Source organism: Heloderma suspectum, chromosome 2 (assembly GCF_057233095.1).
Source record: "Heloderma suspectum isolate Gila_16-S chromosome 2, 16-S_ref, whole genome shotgun sequence".
Taxonomy (NCBI): domain Eukaryota; kingdom Metazoa; phylum Chordata; class Lepidosauria; order Squamata; family Helodermatidae; genus Heloderma; species Heloderma suspectum.
Genome location: NC_139459.1, coordinates 165028559 through 165053327, shown reverse-complemented (window position 1 = coordinate 165053327; position 24769 = coordinate 165028559). Strand labels below are relative to the sequence as shown.

The window sequence follows — 24769 nt, the reverse complement described above, 5'->3', positions numbered from 1 at the left end:
GGTGCTAGAACTTCACTGAAAGAAGGAAGATCCAACAGAACGATTCTTCTTCTGGGAAAGGATGCACACCTTGTATTTTAATACAAAGGATTAATAGACCAGAATACAGGCTTTAGGCATAATCAGTTGCACTAGTCAAGCCACAAGATCAGAAAGAACCTTGAGATCATCAAGTCCAGGGATAGTTAATCTCTTCCAGCCAGCCTGAGAGCTCAATTCAGTTTTGGAGAAGCTCTCGGGGGCTGTATTCTAGTGGTGGGTGGGGTTGAAGGGAAAGGAAGCAGGGCCAAAAAAGCAAAACATACCACCATGTTTAGCTTAAAGCTCTTGCTTCCATTAATGCAGCCTTGGGAGAGGCATTTTAACCTTTTAGAATGAGGCGGCCAGATTTGGCCCCTCTCGGCTTGAGGCTCCCCACCCTTGATCTAGTCTAATCTACTGCTCATGCCAATCCTCTTACAGATGATGAAACTAGTCATCCAGCATTTATGAGAATAGTTTTAAGTGCCCATAATCTGAGGAAATAATGCCCTGGATTACCAGGTGCTGTGCAGAAGTAACTAAGAAGCTATACCTGCTGAGAGCAAGACACTGATGTGTGCTATGTCCCAGCCTGCCCCAAGGTCATGGCTATATCAACAGAATCTGTTCCTCTCTTTAGCAGGCTGCAACTAAATGTGTAGGGTCTTGCGCTCATTTGGTGTCATGATAAAGGGCTCTGAAACCTATTGCACTGGAAGTGGTTTGGCCTGAAAAACGCAGTTGTAAGTTGATCTGGTGATATGGGTGGAGTCACTTATAAAAGCGCTGGGGATCTTCAGGAAGCAAGGTAAATAGGTACAAGGTCATAGACAAAGATGAGTAACTGGAAGAGGAAAAACCTCGCGGCCCCAGGGCAACCGGTTCAGTGCTTTTAAGTGCTCAAACTGCTGGACTGTGTATGGCAAGAAAAAGGATGGTCTCAAAATGTCAGCCACGTAAGGACCTTTGTCTGGTCTGAAGCCTGGTGAAAAGGCAAGATTGGAGGCCCCTGGTGCTATCTGCTTACAGAAAGGCAGGTTTGGCCATAAAAGTGCCAGCCCAGGCCTAAAAAGAGTAGAACTTGGCCATACCTTGAGGCTCCTGTTCTTCAGTGCCCTGTGGGAAATGCCCCTTCATCAGATCTTCTGCACAAGGATATTGCTTTCTTGAACTGATCCCCGTTCCCCAAGAGGCCTTGCGGGGTGTTTACTGGCAAGCCAAGCAGATGAGTGACAAACGATGCACGCTTTCTCCTGGCGCCACTCCCTCAGGGCTGGATGCTAAGCAGCATGCCCCTGGAATACTGTCGCATGGGCTGGCTTTGTTGGTTGCTAAGGAACTGCCTCTTGAGGCACAGCTGGTGTCGGTAGCTTAGAGGCCAGATTGCTGCTGTGAGGATAAAACAGCAGCCCTTAGCTATTGTGGAAATGCCATGGCAGAAGCCCGGGAACAGTTTTAACTACCAATCCTTGAGGTAACACACACTGGTTACCATCTCACTGAAATCCTCATGTTGGAATTAAATCTATTTTGGGGAGGGAAGGGTCTGGCCACCTGTGTTGCCTCATATGGGATCTGCCTCATTTCTGGGCAATGATCTTTGCGTGCTTTTCTTTTCTTTTTTAAATGGCTGGTTTTACTTGATATTGAGGATTAGTGAGAACTGATTGCTGACAGAAGAAAGCTTTATGCATGAACTGAAAGGAAAGGTAGACACAGCTGCTTGAAATATACCTGGTGGGTTGGGGAACTAGTTTCAGGTGTGGAGGCAGTGACTCCCCACTCCCCAGCCCTCTGCAGGCTGAAAGATGTCAGGGACATGACCATATTTCCATGTCAGTTGGACATGGGGGGTGGATCATCCACGTGATGCTTTGGCCAGGGACTTGGCTTCATGGAGTTCAGGCTCCCCACCCTGGGGTGATGCACAGTGAAGACATGTCAGATCCACCTGGTACATTGGCTGGGGCAGCTTTGCCTGCCCTGTGCCTTCTCCCATTGGGTGAGGACGTGGGGCAGGTGAAGCCAAGCAAAGGGGTGCTGTCTCCACATATGCATGGCGTGCGAAGGGAAGAGACTCAGCCAGTGCATGCAACAGCTCCTGCTAGTGTTGGTCAAGAGTGCAGCACTTGGTGCACCCTTCCCCAAGCACAATCAGAGAACCAGGGGAACCACATGTTGGAGACGATAAGGGGATCTTGTCCCCAAGCCTTCACAGGCCAGATTAGGCCTGCAGGCTGGAGGTTTCCCCTCCCTATATTGCAACGTGACCTAGTAGCATCTACAGCTCATAAAGCTCCATGACAGTTGTAGGATCTATTCAGGCTCAGGATGCAGCCAATTTTGAACTGGAGTCATGCTAATTACTGAGTGAGCACCCAAGGAAGGAGAATAGGGCTGAGGTGAATAAGCAGAATTTAAATATTTGTGAATTTTCCAATTTCACTATTGTATTTTTTTAATGAGTAACTTTAAAGCGAATTTCTATTTCACTTTTGAGTGACATTTGAAGCTTAAAGTATGAATGTTTTAGACTTGGTATGCTTCTAGATAATGCTTGTATTGTGCCATCACCCTGCCTTGTTCATGGAATTTTATGTGCTAACCATCAAATATGCTATATCTGTGGCTTTCAAACTATCTTCAGGAAAACTGGCTTCTTTTGGCTTATCGGGGTTTCCCAACAAGAAGAAAAGCCAAAGACAGCTTTGTCAGAACTACTGATCTTCTTCTGCAATGTGCAGCAATGGAATTGTGTGTATTCTTGGGTGTACACTCACTTCACAGTGGGCAAAGGTGAGGACCAACACTGGCCTACATGTATTGAGAACATGCTCCTTGAACAACATGCCCCTAAATCATCTGTAATGCTCATGGCAGGTGTTGATGTGGAAGGTTTTTCTCTGGAGTAGGTGGTTTAAAAAGTACTGTGGTTTATGTGCTGGCCATCAGTACAATAATACTAATTACTGCATGTCAACTATCAAATACTGCAAAATATCAACTTTTGAAATCAAATACATGTCAAAGAAGCAGTTATAAAATATCTGAAGAACACTTATAAGCCGGATGCGCCTGATCTCGTCTGATCACTGAAGCTAAGCAGGGTCAGCCCTGGTTAGTACTTGGATGGGAGACTGCTTGGGAATCAGGCTTCCTGCACTGAGCTGGGGGTTGGACTCGGTCTTGTAGGCCCCTTCCAGCCCTATGATTCTATGAGATCTATCTGGAGAATTCTAGCTGCTCAGGAGAACTTCTGGAGAATATTTAATGTAAATCTTTAAAAGGAGGAACTTTTGGGACAAATTTATCCCTGGAGGAATATAGTAAACTGTGTCCCCAGTTTTCTGTACTCTATGGTTCCTTGTGTTTATCGCTCATACTTTTAGAGAGCGAGATACTATATCCACAATGTCCACAAAGCAATAGATTACGTCTTCTTTGTCTTACTATAAGTGACAGTTGCCAATGCTTGATCCAGATCCCAGGTTCCTATTCAAAAAGGAAACTATTTCTGCAAAAATAAAAATAAGTGTTTACTTTCCCTTCTACATAACTAGTCAACTTTGACAGCTGAACCCCTATATTTTATCGTTCTTCCTTTGCTGTTTGTAATCTTCTATTGTTGCCAGTGTCTGGCATATAAGGTCCTAGCTCCTGTATGCAGTGTTGCAGCTAGGGCTGCACCGTAGGACCCTGCAGTGCCCTCCCCTCCATGACCACCTAGAGAGGGGTAGATGATGAGGGCATCAGGCAGCAGAAGCAAACTCCCATTTTATTCCTGTAGTCATGATGGTGCTATGATTTAAGTGAGCTTAAAATGCAAAACTACTCATGCTTGGAGTTGTTTTAAAACCTTAAATCAGAATTGACGTTCTAACATATAAGCAATGCAGAAGCAGTTGTAAAGCATGGAATGGCAGTAGGGCAGGGGGAGGAGAAATGTTAGTTGTGTGCTTCACAGCTGAAGCACTATACAAGGCCATCAACACACCCAACACACACCACCATTAAGTCCAGGGTCTAAAATTGCATGGCTGTGCCACTGCCTGTATGCTCTACAGTGCAGAGTCTGGAATGAGCAGGGGGTTGGATTAGATTATTTCTGATGATGTCTATCTCCATGATTGTACATCTTCTGAGTCTAAAATATTAGTAGTTCTGTAGTATGCCAATATTTTACTCATTTCTTACATAAGGATGAGCTTGAGAAATGGTATAATTTTCTGGCCTTGACTAAAAACATTTAATGCTATCAGTTCTTTATCTTCTCTGTCATCCTATAGTCTTGTTGGTCATTACTGTTCCCACATTAAAGGTGGGGGGAAGAATGGCAGTTTAGTGAGTGACTTGTGACTGAGCTTAATCAACCCAAGTCTATGTCCATTACTATGAACTTGAGCACGCTCTGGGAGAGAGCGCAGGACAGGAAGGCCTGGCGTGCTATGGTCCATGGGGTCACGAAGAGTCGGACACGACTGAACAACAACAATGTCCATTACTACTGATAGACTCCTTTTGTGCTCTAGTACCTTGGCACTGCTTAAAAAGTCAAGTGACACATGCCTGATTGACAGCATAGTGCTAAGAGCTGCTATCCTTAACTGGTTAATAACTAGCTGCTTAAAATAGCCGTTGCCCTGTGGGCTTCCCCATACCAGATACCCATTCTCCAAGGCTCTGGGTGTTTCCAGAAAGCAGGTTTGTCCACATTTAGTGCAGAACAGATCAATGAATGACAAAGTCACCCTGTTCCTTGTGTGGCAGATAGTGAATGAAGGGACCTGCTCTGGAAATTCGTTTCAAGGAAGAAACTAAAGCTTTTGAGGCTGATGTTTCTTTTGGTGGTCAGATCAGACTTTAATTGCACTTGCTGGCAACACTCCACAAAAACTGGGTTCTTGTGATGTACTAAGTGCCGTCCCTGTAGATGAGTTTTGGCGCTATCTGACTAGAGCTACCCAGGAAATCTGACAGGAAGCAACTAAAGTTAAACTCATGGAGTCTTCTCTCCCCCTACCCCACCTTCCCCACAAACAAAATAAGAACTGTTTGCAGAAAGACAGGCTACTGGTTCACGAATCACATCACAGACAAACCAATGGCGGTGCAAATAGGCCTCAGTACCAGTCACAGACATGGCTGTGTTTCCCCTTTCCTTTTTGTTTCCTTCTAGCTGTCTGTGCTCGAGTCTCTCTTGTTAGGAACTAGCTGTGCCTCTATCTGAAGGTTAAACTCATACTTTCACAGACATCTCCACAGCTGCACAGTAGTATGCAGCCCTGATGAATGAGGATTCTAGGGTGCTTTCACCTTCATTCCCCTCCTTTGTTCAGGTAGGTTTGCTGCTTCCCATGCTGCAGTGAGGAAGGGGTGTCTGAGACTGCCCTGCTGAAGGAACTGCTGCTTCCACTGGCTGGCCTGGTTGCAGGGCTGATGCTACTACCATCATGTGGAGTGAGGTAGCCGCTTCAGGTGGCAGCAGCACCAGCTTGGTGAAGTGGCAGCAAAGTATTGGAGGCTGGAGCCTGCCGTGTCTCCCCTAAGCTAGCCTGCTTTCATCAGATGTGGTAGAAGATGCTCCCTCTTCACTAGTGTTGATGTAAGCAGAGCCAGAGAAGGAAAGCAGGCTGCTGTCAGTCTTCCTTTGCCTCTTCCCCAACTGTCATCCAACAACCACTCCATGAGGCTGTAGAAGAGGGAGAGAGGGGAAAAAGGGCCACTCCATAGCTTAGTTGGGAGACCAGCAAGTTGTGGCGCTTCCTCTCTGAGCTGTTTCTGTTCCAGCTGGTCATGAGAAGATGACCAACAAGAAACAAGGTCTGGATGTATTACAGCTGGCCGTTATAAGATCATTAAGAATTGGTGAGCGAGTTCTTCCCCTTTTCCCTCACCATCCCCTTTTCCTGTTGTGTCGTGTCTTTTAGATTGTAAGCCTGAGAGCAGGGACTGTCTTGTTTTAATTGATATGTAGGTTGCCTTTCTGCCTTTATTTTTTTAAATAAATATTTAACTACTGGTCCAATTGGCATCTGTCTTGGGCTGGGCCTGCCTGATTGCACAAGCAGTGTACCACCTAGAGGCACTTGCAGAGAATGCCTGGGTGCCGCTCTTGGATCACATTGTCCAGGCTGGTTTGGAGTGACAGGGTGCCTTAGCTCTCAATACAAAGGGGGCAGAGGCTGGATTGTTGGGATGAAGCTGAGGGGGCTCCCCAAAGTAGGACATCCCCACCCCACCCCACCCCACCCCACCCATCTATTGGAGCACTATGTTGCTGCACTTAGAAGAGAAGGTCTTGCAGAGACCCGGAGTTGGGAAAGAGAGATGGTCTTTGTCCTTTGAGCTGGGCTAGGTTGGTGCCTTGGGATTATACTGGCGAAAAGCTAAACAGTAAAACACACAGTCCCTGAATCTCCACTCTTCCACAAGCTCACTTGAGTGGCTCTAAGGTTCTTTCAGCCTCAGTCCTGCCACCTGCAATTTGAGGATAACAGTACAGGATTGTTGCAAGGACTGCAGCAAGATACTGCCTGGGAAGTGCTTTGGACACTCTTGAGGTGCCATATACAGATCCTAAGCAGCCAGGGTTGCCTATTTCCTAACAAATCTCTATGCCTTCAACAGCTGCCTGAAGGACAAGCGGAGCCATTAGGCCTGGGGCAAAGCTTGTCCTAGTGGGCACAGGGGCAGCAGGGGTCTCCTGTTGATTATCTGCCTGTCTAGCAGCCACGTTCGGAAAACAGCAGAGCCCCTTGCCATGCCCAGGGCCAATTTCTCTGAAGGGGAAAGAAGCAACTGGCTTGGTAAGGGGCAGTGGAGGCTGGTGGCCCCGGTTTTGGTGGAGCTGTGAATCCATTCCGCGTTTTAGTCAGAACCGGCCAGAACTGTAAAAGAGCTATCCAAAGTGTTGGACCTATTTTGATGGAGTTCAGCACCTTGGATAGTTCCGTTAGAGTTCTGGCTGATTCTGACTGAAACCCAGAATGGACGCACAGCCCCACTGAAATCGGAGCCACCAGCCTCTGCTGAGGCGTGCGTGCCTGCCTGCCTGCTTTGGGTCCAGGGCTCTCCTCTGACCCTGCGAGGCGAGGCAAGGCCAGGGCTGGGGAGGCGAAGACTGGGCACAGTCGGAGAGGGTGGGAAGCAGGAGCGGCGTCACCTCTGCAGGGCGGCTCAGGTAGGGGCGGCGAGCGAGCCACCTGCGGGGCGGAGCCTCCCGGCCCGGCCCGGCCGCTTCGCCTGCGTGTCGTCGCGCATTCCTCCGGGGCCGCAGCAAGCCCTCTTGCTCCGCAGCTGGGATCGCCCCCAGCATGGCTCGGGAAGGCGGCGGCGGCGGCGGCGGCAGGAGGTGAGCGAGGAACGGGGCGGCTGCAGCCGCCCTCGCCGGGGCTGGGGAGAGCCCTGCCCCGTCTCTCTTTCTCCTTTCCCCGTCGCTTCCGCTTCCTCCTGGCCGCCCCGGGGAGAGTTTCGGGTCCTCTCGCTCCAGGTAGCTGCAATGCAGAGGCACCGTCGGGGGGGGGGGGCTGGGGAACAGGGCCCCCGCCCCGCTGTGGGCACAACGGGGGCCCCTCCTTCCCGCTCCCCTCCCCTGCGCCACCCGCCCGCCCACTTTTTTCTGATCGGGGCCGGCCCAGGAAATGTCGCTGTCGAGGCGCAGAGTACCCGAGGCCGGTCAAGTTATTTCTTTTGGCGCCTGAGGCAAAGAATCCCGCAGAGGCCTCTTCCCCCCACCCCCTCCGTGAAAACGCAGCAAGAAGTATCAGCTGAACGGCTAAGAATTAGCTGCCCTTTCATGAGACCCCCACACAGCTGGCACCCGCCTCGCTCTGCCTGATGGGGCGGCTGGCTGCGTGGCAGAGGATCCACTTGCCGCTTTGGATGGCCAAAGTGCTTAAAATGGTAACTGAGCAGAGGGTCTTTTTGCCGGCGGGCGGGATGATGGGAGAGATGCAGGGTAGCGCTGGAGTCCTGGAGGGCAGATACACCTGTGAGGGTCCCTGCTGGGAAGGCCTGTGTGGTCCAGCCCTCTCGACTTTTGTGCTGGATGCCACTTAGTCGTCTCCTCAACATCTCCACCGGTTAATTTCCTCTACCCTCCCCGGTTCTGTGCAACGGAAGCTGGAGCGAGAGTCTGTGAATGGCCTTGACTGGGGAGGGAAGCTGTGGACTACAGCTACAATAAAACCTGATAGAAATCTTAAACCGTGTTGATTCTAAAGCAGGATTTTGTGCTGTGGATTTTAAATTTGGGAGGCTTTAAGGGAGCCTTCCCCAACCTGGTGCCCTCCAGATGTTTTGGACCACAACTCCCCTCAGACCTGACCATTGGCCATGTTGGCTGGGGCTGATGGGGGGTGAAGACCAACATATCTGGAGGGCACTAGGCTGGGGGAGGCTGCTTAAGTAATTATCCCTCTCCACCCAACATCCTTTGGTATTAGTGTGCCTAGGATCGTGCATGCAATGTGACTCACATGTTTCCATTCCTTAAAAAGGAGAGGGCCCCCAAAGTATAAGGCAGGTTTTTGGGGTACATCTAGGATTGAAAATGGGAGAAAGTGAATGTTTGACTTTTCAAAAACCTCTTTTGTCTTATCTCTAAAGTTGGAGCATTCTCTCTCCTTTGTATCCAAAGAACAAAAATACACTAAACTTAAAACCCAGATGTCAGTCTGAAAACTGAATGTTTAATTTTAAAATGCATCACATGGATCTTGAGGCATAGATTTCCACCTGCAGATTAATTTTTTTTAAATAGGACCTGTGAATAGGTGTTTGAGGCAGCCCTAACGGCAACGCCCTTATGCCCTGTTTGTGAGAGCACACAAGCATCTGGCTGGCTGACCCAGGAAGGCTCTGCTTTTGAGGGGTTGCATCAAAGGTCCATCTAGTCCAGCACTCTGTTTCTTATGGTATCATAGAATCATAGAATCATAGAATAGTAGGGTTGGAAGGGGCCTACAAGGCCATCGAGTCCAACCCCCTGCTCAATGCAGGAATCCAAGTCAGAGTATCCCTGACAAATGGCTGTCCAGCCTCGTCTTGAAGGCCTCCAGTGTGGGAGAGCCCACCACCTCCCCAGGTAATTGGTTCCATTGCCAAGATGCCCCCAGGAAGCCCACAAGAAGCAGCACATGACAGTAACACCCATTGTTTGCTCCCACTATCTGGTAGATCCCCTCACTATTGGGTTGATACCTTCCCCGCCCCCCCAAACCTCCTACAGCTGGTGCTATTTACAACAGACACTGAGTTGCTCTGTGTGCCTCTCTGTCTCCCACCAGCAGGCACAACTCGCCAAGCACAGATGTTGAGCAGCTCTCCCTTATTCCAGCATGATTTGCATGGGTCTCCTGCACCATGCCATTCTGACATGGATGGAAGACTATGCCACATTGCAGAGTTAGTGTCTGGACTGAGATGGGTTCAGGTCAAGGATTTAGCTAGTTATTGATCACTGTGGATCCTACATTTTGGTCAGGATATTCCTGATTTAGGGTGTAATCCTATGCATGTTTAGACAGAAAAAAGTCTTACAGCTCCAAGCCCCATCCAGCCATGGACCAGCCCTGATCTTCTTTCTGCCTAAACATGCATAGAATTGTGCCCTTAGTGTGTATAAGGGGCTTGCTTGCTTGCAGGGCAATGGTTCATCATGGCCAGTATTGTGACTGACAGCAACTCTCTAAAGGTGTCAGTCAGCTGCCTTTTTCAAGTCCTGTGGCTTAAGACCAGGGCTGGTCCAGGATCCCTCTCAACATTGCAGAGGATGCAGCTCTCCACTTGTGTGGATAGTGTGCGCTTGAAGAGTACCCACAACATCCTCTGCCTGAGATCCTTTAATTGGATTGCTGTGACTTTAAGGGGAACAGGCATAGCTGAGGGGTGAAACACTTTGAAAAAAGCAAAAGGTCCCAGCCAGGTTCAATCCCTGGCATCTCTAGGTAAGGTTGGAAAAGCCTCCTGCCTGAAACTCTGAAGCACTGCTGCCAGTCAGTAGAGACCAGGGGTGGGCAACCTGGCGCCCTCCAGATGTTTTGGACTACAACTCCCATCAGCCCCAGCCAGCACAGCCACAGGTCAGGGTTTGTGGGAGTTGTAATCCAAAAAATCTGGAGGGCACCAGGTTGCTGTCCCTTGGTGTAGGCAATACTGAGCTAGATGGACCAATGGCTTCGCGCCGTACGAGTCAGCATCCTACGTTCCTACAATAAGCCAGGAATTGAACTTGGGGCCACTGAAACGTAGCCCTGCTCCCTATCCAACATCTCTGGGACCTGCCCCAGAAAGTCTGAGTGTCAGTAAGGGAAGATCACCTTATGTCCTGCCTTTGAGGACCCAGCCCTGTTTGAATAAGGTGGGGTGGATGTGCTGGCAAAGGCCTTGCCAAGCCTGTGTTTGCTTAGTGTTCTCAGACTTGGGAACTCTGTGCTAGCTGGAAGAGCTGAGCTGAGCAAACTCAGGAGGTAGCTGGCAGGTTACTTTGACAAACAGAACTGCAGGGCTTTTCCTGTTGCCTCAGTAGGAGGGAAGGAAGCAGTAAGGCGTTTCTCTGATAGCGTGAGACAGGATCCAGGGGAGAAATTAATAGTTTGTTAAGTCACTGAGCAAGTGACTGTTCTCCCCATCTGTTCAGTTAGCCCTGTGCAGAATAATGCACAGGATTAATATGAGGAGTATTTAGATGAGGGCATATTGTTTGACTCTCGCTTTTGGAAACAAAAACTTTAGCAGTATGGGGCTATATGCTGGGGGTGGGGTGAAAGTGGTCACTGGCACTGAAAATGCTATTGCAAATTACTTGTGTCCAAAGAATAAACATAACAGCCAACACTTTAATGCATATGATTTTGTAATACAACAACAACCAAACATTTTGAATGCTGTTCTCTACAGGGAAAAAGTACTTTTTCTTATTCTGTACTGTAGAAGAAGCTGCTTCTCCAGCTTTATTCAGGCATCCTTCACGTGAGAGTGCCAGCTCCTTCCACATCAGTGGAAGCTGATGGCTCTGATGTCAGTGGGGCAGTGAATCCACTCCAGTTTTCAGTCAGGACTCTAAATGAGCTATCCAAGGTGCTCCTTTAGAGTTCTGAATGGCTCTGAGAGAAACATGGAGAGGATTCACCGTCCCACTAACATTGGAGCCACCAGCCTCCACTGCTCCACGTGTTGAGGGCGACTATGCAGGAGGGTGCCTTCTCCACCCCTGGGTTCTAGATTGCATGGTCACCCTCCATGGCTCCCTGCTGCAGATGTTGCCCTCAACAAGAGGATGGCGATGAAGGGGGGGCGTGTAGAGTCTACCCACGTCAAGAATGCCTGAATAGAGCTTCTGTTGACTGCAATTTAATATGGCTTGCCAAACAAGAAGTGATTTGCCTGCATCACAAAATTAGAACCACGAGGATCAAGGGATACTAAGCTCAAACCTATAATGGGTGCCCTTGTTTCCCAGGTCACATGGCCTGCCAACCATAATTACCTCAATCTTATCTGTATTCAGCTTCCATTGGTTTGCCCAAATCTAGCTTCCAACCATGCTCAGATTCTGCGTAAGCAAGACCTGGGAGAGGAAGAGATGCCACTACATGTCAAACCTCCACTTGTTCTTACCAAACAGACTCACTTATTCACTGTTCAGATGCACCAAGTACCTGTGGTTGCCTTTGGGGCACCCACTAAACTGATGGTTTTGACTGATAAAGCCCTAGAAATCTTGGTCCATACAGACCTGTCTCCACCCTTGTATTCCAAAGGCTTTTGGAAACGGGACTCAAGCATCATTTTCGGGGGGACCAGTACAAATTTGTAATACACAGGCCCCCTCCATATACATACCATGATCCCATCCCATACATACACTCTCATGATTTGTATATTTATACTAAATATGGCAGTATGGGGTGGGTGTGAATGAGAGGTAATTAGACATTTATTCACATATATTTTGGGCGTATAATTCTACCAGTAGCACTGGCTCCTGCTGTCCTTGGGATCAATATCCGTAATTATTATGAGGCTTTGTCCCTCCCTTTTGCCTATGCAGCACAAAGAACTCTGGGACTGGTAGTTCTTGAGAGAGTGTATCGCTCAGGGAAGCACAAATCTCTCTGTGTCTCAAGGTACAAGTCCTAGTTCAACTGCACAAGCGCACTGTTTCTGCTCCAGAGAAGGGCCTGGGCCAGCAACTCACTGTAGTGTTCATAATGTGTTTTGTTCTGCTGTACCACTGCTTCTCTGATTGGCTCCGGCAAATCTCGCAAGATCTGGACAATAGGTACATGGATAAAGAGAAATAAGTTTCCATAAATATTAGCAGGCATGATCTGTATTTTAGCTTATTTTTTTCCTCATGGTAATGGGGTTGCCCCCTTCATGGATCACTGCCTTGTTGTGGCGAAGGGGCTTGCGTAACTCAGTGAAGCCATAAGCTATGCCGTGCAGGGCCACCCAAGACGGACAGGTCATGGCAGAGAGTTCTGACAAAATGTGGTCCACTGGAGAAGGAAATGGCAACCCACTCCAGTATTCTTGCCAACAAAACCCCATGGAACGTATCACAAGGCTAAAAGAGATGACGCCGGAAGATGAGCCCCTCAGGTCGGAAGATGTCCAATATACTACTGGGGAAGAGCAGAGGGTATTTCCAAGTAGCGCCAGAAAGAGTGAAGCGGCTGGGCCAAAGCCGAAAGGACACTCAGCTGTGGATGTGTCTGGTGGTGAAAAGAAAATCCGATGCTGTAAAGAACAATATTGTTTAGGAACCTGGAATGTAAGATCAATGAATCAAGGTAAGCTGGAGGTGGTCAAACATGAGATGGCAAGATTGAACATCGACATCTTGGGAATCAGCGAACTAAAATGGACAGGCATGGGCGAATTTAATTCAGGTGACCATCATATCTACTACTGTGGGCAAGAATCCCTTAGAAGAAATGGAGTAGCACTCATAGTCAACAAAAGGGTGGGAAAAGCAGTACTGGGGTACAATCTTAAAAACAATAGAATGATCTCAGTACGAATCCAAGGCAAACCATTCAACATCACAGTAATTCAAGTCTATGCCCCAACCACTGATGCCGAAGAAGCTGAGGTTGATCGGTTCTATGAAGACCTCCAACACCTTCTAGAACTAACACCAAAAAAAGATGTCCTCTTCATCATAGCGGATTGGAATGCTAAAGTAGGAAGTCAAGAAATCACTGGGATAACAGGCAGGCATGGCCTTGGTGTACAAAATGAAGCAGGACAAAAGCTAATAGAGTTTTGCCAAGAGAACACGCTGATCATAGCAAACACTCTTTTCCAACAGCACCAGAGGCGACTCTACACATGGACATCACCAGATGGTCAATATTGAAATCAGATTGATTATGTCCTTTGCAGCCAAATATGGAGAAGCTCCATACAGTCAGTAAAAACAAGACCTGGAGCTGACTGTGGCTCAGATCATGAGCTGCTTCTTGCAAAATTTCAGCTTAAATTGAAGAACGTAGGGAAAACCACTAAACCATTCAGGTATGACCTAAATCATATCCCTTATGAATATACAGTGGAGGTGAGGAATAGATTTCAGGGATTAGACCTGATAGACAGAGTGCCTGAGGAACTACGGACGGAGTTCCGTAACATTGTTCAGGAGGCAGCAATGAAATCCATCCCAAAGAAAAAGAAATGCAAGAAAGCCAAGTGGCTGTCTGATGAAGCTTTACAAGTAGCTGAGGAAAGAAGGGAAGCAAAAAGCAAGGGAGAAAGGGGAAGATATATCCAACTGAATGCAGAGTTCCAGAGAATAGCAAGGAGAGACAAGAAGGCCTTCTTAAATGAACAATGCAAGGAAATTGAGGAAATCAACAGAATGGGAAAGACTAGAGATCTCTTCAAGAAAATTGGAGATCTCAAGGGAACGTTTTGTGCAAAGACGGGCATGATAAAGGACAAAGAAGGCAGGGACCTCACAGAAGCAGATGGGATTAAGAAGAGGTGGAAAGAATACACAGAAGAACTATACAGGAAAGATCTTAATGTCCTTGATAGCCATGATAGTAATGTCCTTGATAGCCATGATAGTGCGGTCACTGAACTTGAGCCGGACATCCTTGAGAGTGAAGTCAAGTGGGCCTTAGGAAGCATTAGTAACAACAAAACTAGCGGAGATGACAGTATTCCAGCTGAGCTATTTAAAGTCCTAAAAGATGATGCTGTTAAAGTGCTGCATTCAATATGCCAACAAATTTGGAACACTCAGCAATGACTGGAAAAGGTCAGTTTACATTCCAATTCCAAAGAAGGGCAACGCCAAAGAGTGTTCAAACTACCGCACAATTGCGCTCATTTCACATGCCAGCAAGGTGATGCTCAAAATCCTACAAGCTAGGCTTCAGCAGTATGCGAACCGAGAACTACCGGAAGTACAAGCTGGGTTTCGAAGAGGCAGAGGAACTAGAGATCAAATTGCCAACATTCGCTGCATCATGGAGAAAGCAAGAGAATTCCAGAAAAACGTCTATTTCTGCTTCATTGACTACGCTAAAGCCTTTGATTGTGTGTATCACAACAAACTGTGGCAAATTCTTAAAGTGATGGGAGTACCAGACCACCTTACCTGTCTCCTGAGAAACCTGTACGAGGGTCAAGAAGCAACAGTAAGAACCAGACATGGAACAACCGAGTGGTTCAAAATTGGGAAAGGAGTACGACAAGGCTGCATATTGTCACCCTGCTTATTTAACTTATATGCAGAGTACATCATGAGAAATGCCGGGTTGGATGAATCAGAGGTCGGAATTAAGATTGCTGGGAGAATTATCAACAACCTCCGATATGCAGACGATACCACCCTAATGGCAGAAAGCAAAGAGGATCTAAAGAGCCTCCTGTTGAGGGTGAAAGAGGAGAGTGCAAAACTGGTTTGAAACTCAACATTAAAAAAACGAAGATCATGGCATCTGGCCCTATCACTTCCTGGCATATAGAAGGGGAAGAAATGGAAGCAGTGACAGATTTTACTTTCTTGGGCTCCAAGATCACCGCAGACGGTGACTGTAGCCATGAAATTAAAAGACGCTTGCTCCTTGGGAGGAAAGCTATGGCAAACCTAGACAGCATAGTAAGAAGCAGAAACATCACTTGCCAACAAAGGTCTGTCTAATCAAAGCTATGGTTTTCCCAGTAGTAATGTATGGCTGTGAGAGCTGGACTATAAGGAAGGCTGAGCGCCGAAGAATTGATGCTTTTGAACTGTGGTGCTGGAGAAGACTCTTACGAGTCCCCTGGACTGCAAGGAGGTCAAATCAGTCCATCCTAAAGGAAATCAACCCTGCCTGCTCATTGGAAGGACAGATACTGAAGCTGAAGCTCCAATATTTTGGCCACCTAATGCGAAGAGAAAACTCTCTGGAAAAGCCCCTGATGCTGGGAAAGACTGAAGGCAAAAGGAGCAGGGGACGGCAGAGGATGAGATGGCTAGATAGCATCACTGATGCAATGAATATGGACTTGAGCATGCTCCGGGAGAGTGCGCAGGACAGGAAGGCCTGGCGTGCTATGGTCCATGGGGTCACGAAGAGTCGGACACGACTGAACGACTGAACAACAATGTATAGGATAGACTAGCTAGCTTTATTGTTTTGCTCTTGGGAGTGTGTGCCATGGTGTTTGGCATTTCTGGTTTCTGGTTTTGCTTGGAGTATTGTACCTTGCTTGTAATTTCCTGTACAACCTACCACCTCTCCCCCATTCCCTTCTCTTTGTTCCTTTCCCCTAATAAACTTTTATCCAACTTTCAGTTGGTGTGGTGTGTCCTGTATAACTTCAGTGCTAAATACAGTGCCTATTGGCCTGGGAAGGGAGCTACTGGGACAACTTTGGGGGAACTTGTGGCCAAGTTGGGCCTGGCCTACCTTTCAGGGTTGTTGGTGTGAGACCAACAATCCTTCACACATGCACTGAATGTCTATGAGGAGGACCAATAGAGAGGCATTCCTAGGGGCTGCTCCATAGCTCTCTTCATCTGGAGATTCTTAAACCTCCTCTCTCTCTTTCTCTCTCTCTCTGAGCAGTTTCCAGAAGAGTCAACCTACGTCATAGCCGAAGTGACTTAAAAACATTGCAATAGTTCATGCTGTCTTGTGTGTCTGAAGTTGCTGGTGTTACTGCTGGACCTTGGGACTGAAAATAAACTATAGCCTACATTTTCCAAGCTCCCTCTTCCCAGTAGGATACCTCCTTTGATGGCTGGCCACTCTGACCATGTTCCTTTGTAGTAGCCACATCTTGCAAGAGGCTCTTGGGCCATGCCTGGTTATGCTAATCCAGCTCTCTTTCGTTCTGTGCTTTTCTGCTCTACAGAAGCTCCCTGGAGACTGCCCTGGCTGAGTGCACAGAGGCGCTGAATTGCTTCCTGCGTAACCAGTTCAGTGAGAGCCTGGAGATGCTGCAGCCTAGGTAAGTGTGGGAAGCACCCAATCCAGTCACCTTTGCACTTTTTGTGCCTCTCTGTCCTAGTTGCAACAACCACAGTTCTTTTATGAGCTCTGGGTTAAACCCTGCTTCAGCAGGAAACCCAAACTGTGCAATCATAACTATGCCATTGCCAATGAAGGAAGTCTTTGGGATGGAATGGAAGAAGAGAAGTCTAAGAGTTGTGGGATTAAGTGAGCTCAAAGAAGAAGTAATTCAATTTGTTTGATTTGTACAGTTCATTTTTGTTTGGAAGTTTGTATAACTTTTAATATATCTAGCTGGAAAAAGGGTTTGAACATCATCATCATAAAACAACAACAACTAGTCAGTGAACAAGGTTTGGGTGGTCAGCAGGAGGGATTGTGCATATGTCCTGACCATTCAAAGCCTCATTTAGGCTCTGTTTCAAAATTTTTTTTTGGTAAAAAACATATTTCTGTTGCCAAGAAGCATGAGGGCTAGAAACTAGTTTTGACAAAAGAAGAGCTAATTTTGTTTCGAGCTTCTGCAGAGAGGTCTGTATTTGGTATTCTACATGCTGACAGCCAAGCAGCTGCCTAGAACTCCTGAGAAGAACCTCTGCTCTTTGTTTTTTCAAATTAGCTTTGTACAGAGGGCGGCACAAAAAAAAAAAAAACAAGAAGGGGAAGGGCCACAGCTCAGTGGTAGAAAACATGCTTTGCATCCAGAAGGTCCCAGCTTCAATCCCCGACATCTCTAGCTAGGGCAGAAAAACACTCTGGAAGTCCACTGCCAGTCAGTGTCGACTATACTGGGCTAGATGGACCGAAGGTCTGACTCTGTATAAAACAGCTTGCCATCTTCCTAAGTGTCTAGGAATCAAGGAGGTAGACCCAAGCTTAGTAACTGAACCCTGCTAGGATGTCTGTTAAAGCAGTCTCTAAAAGCCCCCACGCATCTGGAAGTTAGGGTATTAGGAGATTAATTAGAGAGAGGCCATGCTTATGATCGTAGCTCCCATGACTATTACCTTAATGGGAGACACATAGCTGTCACTGGAAACAGTGCTCCTTTGCTGCGAACTTTTCTGTCCCTACTCTACCTTATTGGCTGCCATTTGTTGGAATGGAGAAATCGGTAGTGCAGAGACATCGCATCCTATGCTGTGGGAGAGGAGGAAGAAATGTCCTTAGTGGTAGCCAGGTGGTTCCCATCACTTCTAGATCTGGCCCAGGCTCTGTAAAGGTGGGGTGCAACATTAAATGACAGGGTTTAGGGGGGAAGTGTGGAGAGAGGGTGTTATGATGAGCACCTGAAACTTAAGACAAAAATTGGAAAGCAAAATGGGGAAAACTGCTCACTCCAGTTTTCATGGCACTAAATTAAACATTTGGATGAGTGTAAATTCTACTGTTTGGCATTCTGGGGGCCCATATAGTTCACATGGCCTTTGGAACCTGGATACAACAGCCATGACATGTAGCTTTTATTGATAGGCTGTCTAATTTTTTAATGCAGTTTGAGAATCTGAGGAATTGTTTGTTATTGTGGTCTAAATACTATTTAAGCTCAACTACTTTGAGCTTAGGAAAGACAGTATACAAATGCCTTAAATACTATGCACATTAGGATATGGATCCCACCCCCTTCTTTTGTGTATGCATATATGTTAGAAAATAAATGCTCCTAAGGTCCAAACCCTTCTTTGTGAGTGGGTGATTGCTTTTCTTGGTGAAGGCAGGAGCAGAGAAAGAAAAGGGAGGCAGGGAAATAAAAACAGATGAAAAGGAAATCTCTGGTTTTCCTAACTGCAGAAGAAAGTTGTTGTGAAGGCCCCTCACACTGTTAGAAAGGCCCTCTTCCTGCCTTGTCCCCCTGAAAAGTGGACTTCCATTCTTGGGAAAACTGGATTTGTTACTGAGGATGCTTCCAGGCAGACAGCTCCTAGTGCTATCAATCAAAAGGCATTATATAGCTATTCCGTCTTTCCCTGCTTAATGTTTTTGTTTTGTTTTTTGTGGTAAGAAGGAAGACAGAAGAAATGGTAGGAAAACATCGTAAAATTCTGTGAATGAGGCAGTGTGATTACACTAAAAGCCTCATCTGGAAGAATCCTAAACTAAGCCATGGTATGCGGATTTTAGCAAGTAGCCTCAATGAAACTGTTGGTTCGAACCCTAGTTCATGGGTTTAACTCTATAGGCAGCTGGGCTATGTGGGCTCAGCCAGGAGATTCTTAGTTTGGAAGAGAACATTAAAAACATTAAAGGTTAACTCTTCTGCTTGTTATGACTTAGTACATTGTCATTAGAAATGCTACATCAATGTCTTGGTTTGTAGAGTGGGGAAATGATGCTTGTATAGCTGTGGATGAAGTTCAAATGATTCCCCTCCTTTTCCTTAGAGTTTTTCAGTAGGGCAAAGCCTAAGAAACCTGGAGAGCCTGCTGTCACCTTAACTAATACAGCAGCCTTTCCCAACCTGGTACTCTCCAGATGTGTTAGACCACAACTCAGTCCAGCACATCTGGAGGGAACCAGGTTGGGGAAGGAGGAAATAGCGGCTATATTGCTTTCAACCACTTTTCCTTTTTGCCATGAATTGCTGTTGATCCTTTTTGGCAGGGCCAGAGAGAGCATGTATCATGCGTTAATCTATGCCACCATCCTGGAGATGCAAGCCATGATGACCTTTGAGCATGAGGACATTGTCCAGGCTGGACACACCATGAAAGATGCACAGGAGATCTGTCAGAGGTGGGAACTGGCTTGGGCAGCTATTTGGGATGAGGACTAGGGCAAGGGGATAGGACCTGCACCTATAGGCAAGGTGCAGGATCCCTGCCAAGGGGGTGGTGGATAGTTTAGAATGTTGTGTCTAAATAGGGGGTGTCCTCTGAAGCCTGACCGAGCTGCACCACTGGTGAGTGGGTATTTAGTTCTCTTCTTCTGACCCAAGTTTGGGAATGGACTGTACCATTCCAGCCGCTTACAGGAGAGGAGGAAATCTTCCACCTCCTCCTGTTGTTGTTTGTTAAACAACATTCCCGTCCTGAGTTTGAAAGGGAACCACAAAGGTTGCTGCAAGAATGGAATGTTCGGTTGGGGTGAATGTGGACCTTGATGGGGGAAGTAGACGGGTACTCTGTGTTGTTGTCCGCAGGGGCAGAAAGAAAGAATGCAGGGTTTCCTTGGGGGCATATGCTGCGGATGGAGAATGTGGAAGATGGGAAGCCTAACTGAGCACCTTCTTTTGGTTTACCTGGTAGGTTTCGGAAGAAAAGCACTGTGGCTGGCACCTTCTCCAGTCGACTAGGCGGAGATGCCTGTACAGAGGGTGAGAGAAGTTAAAGTAGAAGATGCTGGGAGCCAAAACCATTTGGTTCTTTTTCAGCCAATGAAGTGTGAGAAGATCTAGTGTCTTTGAGCTTCCCAGAGTAATCTAACTGGCAGCTGTTGGAAGCAGAAGGTTGGACTACCTAGGTCTTGGTCTGATCTAGGATGGGAATCCTTACGTTGCCGTCTTCCTCCTGTCTTGATATGGGCATAGGTTGGCTTGTAGGAGGGAACAGCTGTAGTGTTTGGAGGCTTTCCCTCAGTGGGTGATGGTCTTCATCTACCTCCCAGAAGGGGATCCAGGGCATTTCCCCTTGGGGATGCTACTTTCAATATGGTCCAACAAGATGGGAACCCCAAAAATAAACCACCAAGAGTAGAAAAGCAATGGGGTAAATGAGGAAGCTGAAGGGCCAGCATATTCAAATCTGAAAAATTCTTTGTTCTGAATTTCCCTGATGAACAACCATTAGGGTCTGAAATGCACTGGACTATAATAAATATTTTCTCTTGTTTACCCCCATTGTTTTTCTATTATTTGGTGCCAGTTTTCAATATGGACCTGGGGTGAATGTGTAGCTGTAAGGGATGGATGATGGAGGCATGGTAAGCATGGTTAGAAATTATATGTGCCCTCCCTGAATTCGTGCCTTTCCTGTTACAGAGGAGCTGCATGCTGAAGTGTGCTACGCAGAATGCTTGTTGCACCGGGCGGCCCTCACCTTTCTCCAGGTAAGGGGAGCTCTTTTTCTCCATTGCAGGGCACAAGCAGCAAATTCTGTTCCTCTATAGCAACTGTTCTCAAACTGTGGGGTGAGAGCCCATGGTTCGAGACTCCTGAAGGATGGAGAGGGTAGGTCTTGCAGAAGGCGGGGCCAGGGGCATTTTCCTTGCCACAGTAAAGATTTAGCAGTGCAGTCACCTAACTATGCTCACCATGGAAGCTGCCTGCAGGGAACACCCGGCCACAGCAGCTCATCCCTTCTCCTGCCTCTTTCCCAGACTGGTTGGCTTTAGGAAGGGAGCGTCTTCTAGTTCCTGTTCTATTTCTCTTGCTAAGCAGGTCTGGGTCTGGTCAGTGCTTGGAGGGGAGACCACCTGGGAACCATATGTAGCCACCTTGAGTTCCACAGTGGAAGAAAGGTGGGGTATAAATGGAATGAATGAATGAATAAATAAACAGATCCATATGTATACATAGCAGCATACCTGTGGCTGTGTACTCTTTGTTTATTGCACTTTTAAAGCACCCAAGTTCTCTGAGTGGTGTACAATACATTAAAAACATAAGATACAAACAATGCATAAAAACAGCACACAATAAAACCAAGATAAAGCCAGCAGCAAAAAGAACAAAACACTCTGTATGCTTGCCAGCGGGAAAGATGGCTGGTGGGGGAGGGGGGTGTTGTTCACTGGGTGGGGGCCGGGGGTTTCAAGGGAGCCCATTGCATCTGAGAGACATTGCATTATGGGAAAATCAAGCAAGAGAAGAAACCTTCCTGAGATTAGTTTCCACTGTCTATAGCAAGCTTAGGGCTGATGTACCCCCTTGTGACTTGCTCTGGCAGTGGCCATCTGTGATGTCTGTATTAAACAGTCCCACGCCCAAAGTAATATCATGTAAATCAGGGATGCAGAACCTCTTTCAGCCCAAGGGCCAAATCCATTTCAGAGAAGCTCTCAAGGGGCTGCATTCCAGTGGTTGGAGAGTCTGATGACAAGGGGAGTGGGACCAGAATGCCAGCATATTGTAGTTTAGAGCTGTTACTGCCAGTAACTATGCCTTAGGGGAGGCATTTGCGCTTTTTAGAACTGGGTAAAATTGCACAAAAGCCAGGAAACCACCAAACGATTAGTGGTTGGGGAAAAGAGGGTGGGGCCAGGGGAAAGGGAACTGAGGGGGGCTGGATTTGGCCCCCAGGCCTGAGGTTTTGCACCCCAGGCTTAGCTACATCAAACCAGGGAATTGAGTTGCCTGCTAGACTTAGAAACTTTTTAACTTTCTCTCTTCTTACAGGATGAAAATATGGTGAATTTCATAAAAGGGGGAATCAAGGTGCGTAGCAGTTACCTCATCTACAGGTGAGTTGTTCTGGCAGCTGGTGGGGATGGAAAAATGGAGCAGGATTCAGTCACAAGTAGCATGAGGTGGGAATGAGAGGCAGCATCAGGAAGAGGAGCCAGGACACCATGCCAGGTACTGGAATGGGAAAGTCTCTCAGCCAAATATGCGTAGGCAGATAAACTCAGATGATGCAGAGTTCCTGGACTGCACCATTCCAGGATGCAGGATAAGTGAACATAATGTTTTAAAGTTATCCCACATCAAAACTTCCTGTATGTGGAATACTAGAATCTCGGGGGGGGGGGGGGTTAGCCTAGTCATTCCCCTTATTTGCTAGTTTTCTATGTGCTGGGAGGTTGTGTTTGTGTGCATGTTTGAGTACTCACTCAATTAAAACATACACACATATGCACACAAACAATCTCCCTCCCTCTCCCTCCACTGCAGCGTGAAATGGCACAGTCCCAGGAACATTGTATGACATTTATTTTTTTGAGTTGTAGCTTGGCTCTGAGGATCAAAGCAGAGTGGAATTTATTTATTTATTTATTATTACATTTATATCCTGCCTTTTTTTCCTCCAAGGAACTCAAGGCGGTGTACATAATCCTCCTCCTCCATTTTATCCTCACAACAACAACCCTGTGAGGTAGGTTGGGCTGAGAGTCTGTGACTGGCCCAAAGTCACCCAGTGAGCTTCCATGGCTGAGTGGGGACTAGAACCCAGATCTCCCAACTCCCATTCCAGCACTCTAGCCACTATAGAAGAGGCTGAGATGTAGTTCCTGCCCCAGTGATCCAGACAGAATGTCCCTCAAAAGTGTCAGGAAAGCACTTCCGATTTTTGGAGGCTGCACATGCCTCTTTCTTCCCCAAAGTGCTGATGAGAAACTATGTGTAACTGAGAAGAGAGGAAAGAAATGTCCACTGGTCCAGTTGTTGCCAGATCACCATTTATTGATTTATTTCCTTTATATCCCACCTTTCCTCCAAGGAGCTCAAGGCAGAACACACAATCTTCCCTCCCCCCATATTACCTTAACAACTAGCCTGTGAGGTAGGTTAGGCTGAGAGTTGGTGACTGGCCCAGTAGCTTCCAGGATTAATGGTGATTTGAACCTGGGTCTCTCCAGTCCTAGTCGGACACTGTAACCATTTAGCCACACTGGTTATCTTTGCAATGGGCAGAAATAGGCACAAGACATTGTGAAACCACAGCCTCCTGTCAGTTCCTATAGTTGTGACACATAGACCCTATTTCCCCACTTTCTGCTAGGAACTTTAAAGCAGTGGGGAGCAATTAAGATTCATTAAAGTCTTTGAAAAGCTGAGAGAGTAATATTGGTGGTGATCCAAGACATGATTAACTTCCTGTACAAGCATTCACTTTTTTTGGATTGGCAGCTCCTAAAACATGGGTTGAAGGTTTGAATCCAGAAGCTGAGCCATCTTTGCCTTACAGCAGTGGCACTCAATGTCTGGGAAGGAAACTGTATTTCCTGTATATGAGAGTTGGCAACATGTAACCTCCACAGCCCCCCAGTATAGCCCCTGTCATCCTCCAAAATTCAGGGAGACCCCCCCCCAAATATTTTTTTTAAATGGCCACCAGAGCAACTACAGAACACTAAAAGGGTAAAAAAATTAGCTGGCAAACAAGCCAGTTTGGGCCCTGTTGGTGTTCCATAGCAGCGGCAGCAGCCATTTTGCTTTAAGTTTTTAATTTTACCCCCGCCGCCCAGTTTCTCCCAAAATTGCCCACCCCTACTGTATGCCTTGACATAACAGTAACGTATATTTGAAATGTGTGGCTTGTGGCCAGGATAGGAGTTGTCTAGTCAACTCCTGGAGGACCTGTTGAACACAGTTGGAGGACCTGTGAACTAGGACCCCTGGGTCCTGTGCTTTAGCTTCTGGGAAGAGAGGGTGCAATGGGATTCTCTAACCTTTCTTAAATTTTCAGAGAGCTCAACAGTTTCATTCAACCCAATCAGTTGCCAGCAAGCTCTGCTCGTGTCCATCTTGAGGGGGGAATTGCATTGGGCATCGGTGCCTTCAACCTGGTGAGTGAATAGTGTGCTTCTGCAACATTTTACAGGCATAAGGACAGAAACTGAGTTATAAGCAGCAATCCAGTGGCTTTCTTCAGTTGTTTTTCACTTTCCTGCCTTCCCCTCCAACCACTTACGTACGTGCTGGGAAGGAAGGGTAGTGGGCAGCTTCTCCAGAATCAGTTTCCTTGGAGGAGAGAATTCTGGAGCCCTATGATGTCCTTGCATTTGCAAATGTACACGCTGAGAAGGAATGAAGGGATAATTTGGATGATGAGCAGTCATTGCTGGTAGTGCTAAGCTGCTGCAAAGCACAATTACTTGCAAGCCTTGGAATCCAGCAAGCTTGGAGCGCACCAGGTTCCTCCTCCTTTGCTTAAATTTCCTCCATCCAGGTTATCAGTTCCAACCCATTTCCACCTGTGCTGTCATATTAAGGGGTCGGAGGCAATGGGGCTGGCATGCAGAAAAGGGCAACTAAAATGATCAAGGGACTGGAGCAACTCCCCTATGAGGCAAAGTTCAATCATTTCATAGAATCATAGAATAGTGGGGTTGGAATGGGCCTACAAGACCATCAGGTCCAACCCCCTGCTCAATGCAGGAATCCAAGTTAGAGCATCCCTGACAGATGGCTGTCCAGCCTTGTCTCGAATGCCTCCAGTGTGGGAGAGCCCACTACCGCCCTAGGTAATTGGTTCCATTGTCGTGTTGCTCTAACAGTCAGGAAGTTTTTCCTGATGTTCAGACAGAATCTGGCTTCCTGTCACTTGAGCCCATTATTCCATGTCCTGCACTCTGGGAGGATCAAGAAGAGATCCTGGCCTTCCTCTCTGTGACAACCTTTCAAGTATTTGAAGAGC

At 47.1% G+C, this 24769-nt stretch overlaps 1 protein-coding gene across 3 annotated transcripts in view; it reads left to right on the top strand.

Annotated features, from left to right (window-relative positions):
* The first annotated feature begins 2537 nt into the window (after window positions 1-2537).
* LOC146353104 (tetratricopeptide repeat protein 39A-like) overlaps window positions 2538-24769 on the top strand; it is a 44823-nt gene continuing 22591 nt past the window's right edge. The window contains exons 1-7 of one of the 3 annotated variants that reach the window (XM_084835688.1): window positions 2538-2817; window positions 16378-16473; window positions 19077-19208; window positions 19721-19788; window positions 20452-20519; window positions 21808-21872; window positions 23819-23918. In XM_084835688.1, the coding sequence (XP_084691814.1) occupies window positions 2636-2817; window positions 16378-16473; window positions 19077-19208; window positions 19721-19788; window positions 20452-20519; window positions 21808-21872; window positions 23819-23918 (711 nt within the window). In that variant the 5' untranslated portion in view covers window positions 2538-2635. Of the gene's footprint in view, window positions 2818-7147; window positions 7373-7641; window positions 7924-16377; window positions 16474-19076; window positions 19209-19720; window positions 19789-20451; window positions 20520-21807; window positions 21873-23818; window positions 23919-24769 lie in introns of those variants that run through there. The other 2 variants (XM_084835689.1, XM_084835690.1) reach the window with 2 other exon arrangements.